At 34.5% G+C, this 8,644-nt stretch overlaps 1 protein-coding gene across 1 annotated transcript; it reads right to left on the bottom strand.

Annotated features, from left to right (window-relative positions):
• LOC147411949 (V-type proton ATPase subunit c''1) lies at window positions 1-5,453 on the bottom strand. The gene is made up of 4 exons (XM_086454441.1): window positions 5,207-5,453; window positions 5,029-5,106; window positions 442-612; window positions 1-360 (listed from the first exon to the last, which is right to left on the bottom strand). The coding sequence occupies exons 1-4, from the start codon at window positions 5,317-5,319 to the stop codon at window positions 189-191; spliced, it is 534 nt and encodes a 177-aa protein (XP_086310567.1). The 5' UTR covers window positions 5,320-5,453; the 3' UTR covers window positions 1-188.
• Window positions 5,454-8,644: the final 3,191 nt, after the last annotated feature.

The raw sequence follows: 8,644 nt of genomic DNA, 5'->3' as shown, positions 1-8,644 counted from the left end.
TTTTCAAATGGATCATCCTTACCAGAAACCAATATTCAAAATAGCTGAAATGAGAATACAAAAGAACAAGAAAACCTTCCATATCTTACATAAAGCTTATTACTGCACTGGTGATAGAGCGAGAGCACTTAGTAGTCCAGAGTTCATTAGAGATCCACAAAAATATAGCATTCCTTTTCAAAAATACATCACCCTACTTTTGATGGCCATGACGCTTGGGCTGACATGATTATTCCCACTATTACTCCAAACAGTCCGAGTGCGCTACCAAAGATCTCGATCACTAAAATCTTCACAAAAAGTGTGGAGTTCTGAGCATCAGACAAGGCACAGCTGCTTCCAATTATTCCCACACACACCCTGTTTCCACGAAGAATAAATAATAAATAAAGTGTATCACTCATATTAGAGATCCCTATAGAGGTAAGACCAGCAACATACCCGCAGACAAGGTTTGCAAAGCCCACAATGATTCCTGACGCAAAAATTGCATATCCAGCTCTAAGAGACTCAGCTGCATATATATTGGATGCTGGCACACTCTCTAGCTTTGTTTGTAGGATGATAGCAACAATAACACCATATATAGCAACAGCCTCGCAGAAAATTACACTGAAGACAATAAGAAGAAAACTTTAATTAGTCAAACAATGATTTTGAAAGGGCCTTGTGAATGACTTCTACAAGCTATATGCATAGCCAATTGTCCCTTTTTCTCAGGTTGGGGGGGGGGGGGGGGTTAGGCAGTCGGTATGTATAAAAGCATATTTCTATTGCATACTTGCAGATAAATGTCTGCATGGTCGTTTTTGCATGCAGATAAATGTCTGCATGGTCGTTTTTGCATGCAGACATGTTCATGCCTATTTAAGTAACAGTGCATTTCATAGGTAGCTTGTAGGTGCCTCAACTTTTAAGGATAGACAAGACCATATAGGATGCATGGTGTACATGTGCAAGAATAAATATTGATACGTGCTCTAGTCTGAAACACTAATGCCTCGCCAGTTGCCGCCTAATCAAATAAGAAGACACTCACCCAGCCAATACTTCATGCATAGAGACGCAACTGTTAGTTACATTTCATCTGTATCCAAGTGTTTATTACAAGGATTCCGCTTTTCTGAAGAAAGTTATAGGCAAGGTTCAAATTTTCATTTTGGAGGAATGAATGTTTCATAGGAAGGGTGCTCCTCACGTTTTTTTTTTTTGTGGGGATGGGGGTTCTGTTTGAGAGAATGGATTTCTCGTCAAGTCAGTTTCGGGGTGTGGACACACTTCACGAATTTGGGTAAAGGCTATAAGGGAGGAATCGAAAGGAAATTGTACCCAACCAAGGATGGACGTAAATTCGTAAGCTACTGAGGATAGGGATAATTGTCCAGATCCACTTGTGAAACAGAAAAACCAGCCCTCCAAAGCAGGTGGGTTGGTTCCTCTGTCGTTGCCGGGGAGCTCTTGGTGAAGAGACCAAAAGATAAGTTGTTAAAAGAAATGGGAGGGGAGGTCGTTACATATAATTCCGAAGAATGACTGTAGGCAGAAGGTGGAGACATTTCTTTGGCTCCCTTCAAAAGAAAATGTGGGCAGGGTAGAGCTCAACAGGGGAATCAAATGATTGGCTGGGCCCTGTCCTACCAATCATCATAATTTTTCTGAAATATTCCCGAAACATTCATAAAAGTCAATATATTCGTGCAAATATTGTGTAAGAATAACGTGTTCTAGGTTCAAATATTGCATTTTTTCACACTGATGCACACATAAATCTATCATTTTTCTCCTAATGCCCTTTTTTTTCTTAAGGTTTGAGCATTGAAGAAATAGAATCAACTCAATCAAGGTTATAGATGAGGGTAAAAAAAAATTACCCTAGAGGTTGCATATGAAGGGTTTTAGAGAGAAAATTTGAGGTCAAGGGGTATATCATCAGTTTGAAAACACGGGATTTCTAAGTACTCATCAAAATAGGATGGAAAAAACTATATGATTCCCTTACAAATAGTCACTTTTTTTCTAACTTTTCCTCTTTTTCTAATTTCTAATACGATTTCATTTTGTTTCAGTTCGCATCCATATGTTTGGTTCATAACATTCCGAGATAATCTGGAACATACTGAAATATTTTGAAACAAACCGGCACAAGACAGAAACATTCACAAAAAATTGATTCCAAGCATATTTTGTACAACAATGTTCACAATTCACATAACAGTACCGATACATTTCGAAATGGTACAATATTTAAACCATGTTTACATGCAATGGTAAGCTAAAAAAGTCATGAGCAAGGCTTTGAAAGGTGAAAGCTGGAATCCAGACAATAAAGGTCTGAGTGTGAATGCCTTGAAGAATTCTGTTATTATCAGAAAAACAGTTTCAATAAACACATCAAACACAAGAAAATGAGGGAGAAAAAACTCAAGAAGTAAACACTCCTTAAGACTCAAGAGTCCAGGACCATAAAGGAGTAAAGGGCAACATACGTATGAAATCATAATGCTCATTATCCAATGCCAAAACCTAGTCCTAGATGATTGCAATCAATGTCACAAAAAAATAAAAATTAGAACAATTTCACCACTGATTGCTGATAAATGTGGTAGGCTGGCAGGTAAATCAGTTAGCTGAAAAACAATCAAGACTTTAACCGAGGTTTAAATTTCATTTCAAGGCAATGATTCAGTAAAGAGAAAAATTGAAACAACTCAACCGAAATATTTCAACACAATCTAAAACATTCCCGACGTTTCGGGTCAATGTTTCATTCTGGTCTCAACCAAAACTGGAATGTTCCTCCAAGATACACCGAAACAGAGTAAAACTTTGAACATTTTAGTCTATCTTGTTCTAAAATATCTCATCAATTTTAGTAAATAGTTTAAGTTTGTTAGTACACAACTTGTTTATGAAAAAGAAATGTTGATATACGAGTAGGTTGGTGCAGACTGAGGATGCCTATATATAGGAAATAATGATACATTATTCTTCTTCATTCCAAATGCCCGCCCAAAATATGAAATATGTTTCTCTCTGCTCATCTCCTCGGCTGAAGTTCAACTTGAAATTCCAACTTCCATTTTCAGCTCTCACCTCCTTGTTAATGCGATCGATGCAAGGATGGCCATCAGCAAGCTTTACAAATTGAGATAGATCTTAATTTCTCCTCTTGTGGATGGAAGACTAAATAAATGAAGATGGTCTTTTTCTTTTGTAGGCACTGTGAAGTGTAAACAATGGTTGATTGTCTTTTTTGGGTTATCTTGGTTGGTGCTTTGATTACTTCAGTATGAAGCAGGTGATTGTTGGTTTGATGAATTTTAAATTTTAAAGTTTTTTTTATCAACAATGTTAAAATTTTAGTCAGGCAGATGTTTTAATGATCACTGAGAAAGTATCAATATTATGTCTCTTTTTATAGATTGATACGATTCCAATCAAATCCAGACGTCCAGTCTTGGGGTGATCTCATTTATCTTCTTTTTTTAGGGTTGTGTGGCTCAGTCCAGCTACTCTTTCTTGTTTCAAACAGGGTATTAAATTCTAGTTTCAGTGTTTAATTTGGTCAGCTTGGAATTAAAATATTTGATCAGTCCAGAACTTATGGATAGAGGTGTTGTAGTCCAAGGACTTCGGAATAAGTAGAACCAAAATGGAATATGTGGAGTGAAAATTTAGTACCGAAACTCAGGTAGAGGAATATCCAGAAAAAAATTGAAGGTCTATAAATACCCAAAGTGAAAACATTCGTTATCTTAGGTCCAAGGGCGGAGCCAAGATTTTGCCCACGTGGGGGCAACTAAGAGTGAATTTATGTGTGGGGATGGCTAAGAGTTAAAAAAAAAAATATTGTGGGGGCAATAATGGCGGATCTTTTTATCCATCGCCATTATTTTTCGCAATAGCTCAGTTAGCTTTAGATTTTGAAAGTTCTTGTGGGGGCAAGTGCCTCCAATGTAGACCCGCCCCTGCTTGGGTCTACAATATATAAGGATGGAAAGATTGAGGAATATGTTGTCCGTAGGATCAGAGTTGGATGGTTAAAGTAGATGTACTTTTGGAGTACTATGTGATCAAAGTGTACTAATCAAATTAAAAAGCAAATTTCATAAGATGACAGAAAGACCAGCTATACTTTATGGATGGAGCTGAATAATGAACAATTAAGAAGCATCGTGTTAATAAATTGAGCACAGTAGATATGAGGATACTGAGAGAGATGAGAGGAAAGAATAGGAAAGATAAAATTAGAAAAAAAAAATGCATCCAGAAAACGAGTAATCCTTAATGGAAATCTAAACCAAGGTCAAACAATCAAACTACCTCGTTGGAACCAAAACTACAAAACTTGAGAAAGTACAATTCCGTTCTTCTCATAAGCCCAAAACAAGATACCATAGAAAAAATAGCTGACTCTGTGGAACACAATTTTGTTCACTTACCAGTTAGCAAAAGAAAATTGGTGAAAATAATCACTTTGCATGTATTTCTCCGCTCCTAAACTAAAACCCATTATTATTAGACTCCCAAATGTATTGTTGACTGATAAATCACTGGTCCAAAACCTGTTGAACCTTTCAGTTACAGATCTTATCTAACACATACATATCCAGAGGCACCACCAACATTTTAGGTTCAAACTTGAACCTCAATCGGCTGATGTACTGCACGAAAACCATAACCTCCCAATTTTGGTCCATCATACGAACCAAGAATAAATAATAATAATAATAACTCATGGTTTCCAAATTATAATCCAATTTTCAATAGGGTTGGCCCAGACTCGGGATCACTAAATCTCCTTTGTTTATGGAGGAATCTGTAAACTTTTTAAGTGGATAGATTGAGACAAATTACGTGTATTTCATTTTCATAAATTCTTGCTTCGGATCCTCCACAAAAATTAATTGAGAAGAAATAAATCAACCAAAACAATTTAATTCAGATAATCGAAAACATATAAAAATAACAAAATTTAGTAACAAAATTCCTCTTTTTTAACTCTATAGATTAAATCAAACAGATTACCTAATGAGATTCTTAGAAGTAATGCGAGGAGCTTTGATTGCGGCACCAATCAAACTACTTCCAGTTATGTAGATTCCCCTAAAATTTTCAAAACCAAATCTCAGAAAATAACAAAAGCAATCAAATATTCAAATCTATAAGAAAAATTACAGCATAAAAAAGGAAAATTGGATCATACCAAGCAGCTCCCAACACTGAAACACCGATGGAGATTGCGATTCCCACCGCTGAAAAGGTGTAAGGTGAGATCTGCACCAATGCGTGAGACCACGAACTAGAATCCCCCGACATAATCGATCCAGATATATTTCGAGAAGAAATTTAGGGTTTTTCGATCCAACAATTGGGATATTAGAGAGAGATAGAGAGAGATTCCCAAATCGGTGATCCAACTCGTTTTACATCTGAGGCAGACAATATTCGATAACGAAGATCCTTTATTTGACTAACCTCCCTCACCCTTCTTAATAAGACGCCACGTGGTTTTTCACATAAAAAAGAAATTGTAAAATTACGAAGAGAACTTCTGTTCCCACACCAAAATTTTCTTATAGCATTCCGATAGAAAAGTTCAGATTTAGAATTGAACCAAAATTTCGATACATGAAAAATATATATATATGTGTGTGTGTGTGTGTGTGTGTATTTTACAACCCTCCTCAAAAATATGAAAACCAAAAATTCGATAATATGATATTGATAATGATGATGGTGAAGGTGATTGTATAGTGGTGGTGATAATGATTGTATTGAGATTGTTTTTTATTTGTTTATTAAAAAAAAAGATCAAAATCAAAGCGTATATCATTAATTTAAAATATTAAGATGGTATATCAAATAAATATAGAGGGGTATGTTGTTATTTTTTTAAAGATTAAATGATTTACTCTTAAATTTTAAAATGAGACTCTTCAAAGCTAGACCTGTGTTACATGTTACAACTTACAAGTTTGCACTTTAGTATACACAACATGCTACAATAGCATTTTTTTTTCTATTGAAATTTATAAATTTTTGTAAAAATGTGTTTTATTCTTCTTTTTTTATTATTTAAATAATGCAGATAATTCAATAATTCGGACGAATCATACTTTCTTTGAAAAAATAGTTTTTTCCATGAATTAAACAAATTCTTTCTTTGATTATTAATTAATCTTTATGTTGTAGAAAAATTAAAGTGGCTTCCTCAAGATCTTTTTTATTTGTGCGATGGGTTGGACAAAATCTTATAAGTTCTTCCAAACTCGCTATCAAAAACCTTGGGATCTTCCAAATAAAATATTATTTGGATCACTAATTTAGTCTGGTTTTTAAATCACTATTTTTTACCATAGTTATATAACTCCGCAATTCAAATCAAAACTTGGTTAAATTGAAATCGAACTACTTAATATTAGAATTTGTTTGAACCAACTCATCAAGTTGATCAACAAACTAAACTTAAATCAACTTGGAAACTAGTAGAGTTGAATTACAAAGTCAACTATTATGTGATATAATTATTATTTTTCAAGAAAAATTAGTTACTTTTGAATTGTAAAATATTCAAAATGATCTCTATATGATAAGGTAGGACGATTGTTTCCCATCTTTACCCCCCTATAAAAAATGATTGAGATTTAATCGTATAAGGCATCTCAATGATAACTTTCAACTTTATTATTTTTTCTCCTCACTCTCCTCAAATAATAACCTCCAACTTTATTGCATTTCTTCTTCTATATCTCTAATTTATTAATGTCCAAGACCTGGTAAGGATGTCAACCTCCTTCAGGAATTTGGATTTTCAAATAGTACTCTCAATATTTTCGCCTTTTAGTAATAACAATATATGGCATTTTGGTATTTGTGCAATGAGACTTTTATAAATATAAAAATTCACAATGGTATTTAGGAAGGGTATCAATTGGCCGGTACTAAAAATTGAATAACCGCACAATCATCCTCTATGGGGTTCGAGGTTGGAAACGGAAAAATAATAAAGTTACGAGTATTCTTAAGAAAGAGAAGAAGAGAGATGACAAAAGAGGAGAGACAACTGACTTCAAAATATATTGTATATAAATCTTTAGACAACTAAGTCGGATGTCATTACATTTTATTATATAGATTTAAATAAAACATAATTGTACATCATTTATGTATTTCAAGCACATTATTGGGTAGATGCTCTTAGAATATGAAGAAGATTGGTAATCACTAACCAATAAGTCCATCAAATTGGATTTGTATAAAGCAAATCCTTGATTTACCCTACAATTATCATATCCAAATGGAACAGATTTCAATTAGAATAATGCCGAAGTGACCTCAAGATTAGACCTCACATCGCACACCCTAATTGCATGGGAACCATAGATGTTTCCTCGAGAGACGAGTGAAAAAGCATACATGATTCCTATCCACTTTCACATCAAGATATGTGATACGAAGTCCAAACTCAAGGTCACTCCAAAACGACTCTTTCAACTATGATCCAAATCATTACATCTCTATAAACAAGTAACGGGCAAAGAATGGCTTAACAAGTTAAAAGTGCCGTTCATTTTCCATCAAGTATGGACTGCAAGATTCAAAACCTATGGAATGTGATATTTAACAAGTATACTCCAAGAGTCGTGTTGGAGTGACACAAGGGGAGACGCAAAGGTGACACAATGATGTGGTAGTGCATACATAACCAAAGATGCTTATTCACGAGATACGAGTAAAAAGCATCTATGATTATGTGCATGCCATCCCATCATTTGTGTCACTTTTATGTCATTTCAGCATTTTCCATACTCCATTGCTCAAGTGAACCCCACTCAAACGCTTTCGTAGAAAGAAAGCAAATCAAAAAATACTAAACTTCCAAAACAAATACCACAAGTTTGCCAAACTTGTGTTTGTATTCTCCATCATTGGGAGAGTCCGACTTTGAAGTGGCTAGGCTGCTTCAAAATTTTGGAGGAGCCCTCCTAGTTACAAAATTGGTGACTTTTTCATTTATTTCACGCCCCTACATACATTTTTGTTTAGAATATCTTCTTGGAAACGCCATTTGTAATCCAAAGGAGAGGGCTCTACAAAACTATTGAAGCGGGATGAATACTTCAAAGTTTTGTCCATCATTAGGCAACCATCTATTTACCATATTTTCTCATTAATGCACAATTGAATTTGACAATTAGATCCTTCATTTAGGTTGGAGATTAGGTTTTTTTTTTCTTAAAAAATCCACCTTTTGATCCGATGTATTGCTATTTGCAAGAGATTGGAGTGGACTTCTTCTCGTTTCATGCTGCACAAGACTTATTGAAGAAAATCAACTTGGGTTGTAAATTATCTGGCTGAAGCATGTTAGGATTTCATATTATGCGCATCTTGAGATGCACTTGTAGTCATGATTAAAAATAATTCTCTACCTTATGGTGATGCTGATTAAATTAAATTTAAAAAGAAAAGAAAAAAAAAAAAGTAAAATAGCTAGTTAAGATGAAAGTGATTCCTTGGGATTCTCAAAAGCGACTTAATTTTTCTTTTCTTCTTTTTCTTTAAATTGGTCAAAAAGCAATCTAATCTTAGTCTAGTGAAGTACGCAATCTCTACCCAATATAAAATGCTTCAAATTAAA

This window comes from Akebia trifoliata, chromosome 1 (genome assembly GCF_017979445.1).
Source record: "Akebia trifoliata isolate Shusen 1 chromosome 1, ASM1797944v1, whole genome shotgun sequence".
NCBI classification, from domain to species: domain Eukaryota; kingdom Viridiplantae; phylum Streptophyta; class Magnoliopsida; order Ranunculales; family Lardizabalaceae; genus Akebia; species Akebia trifoliata.
The sequence above is the reverse complement of the archived record's forward strand: the minus strand, read 5'-3'. Positions and strand labels throughout refer to the sequence as shown.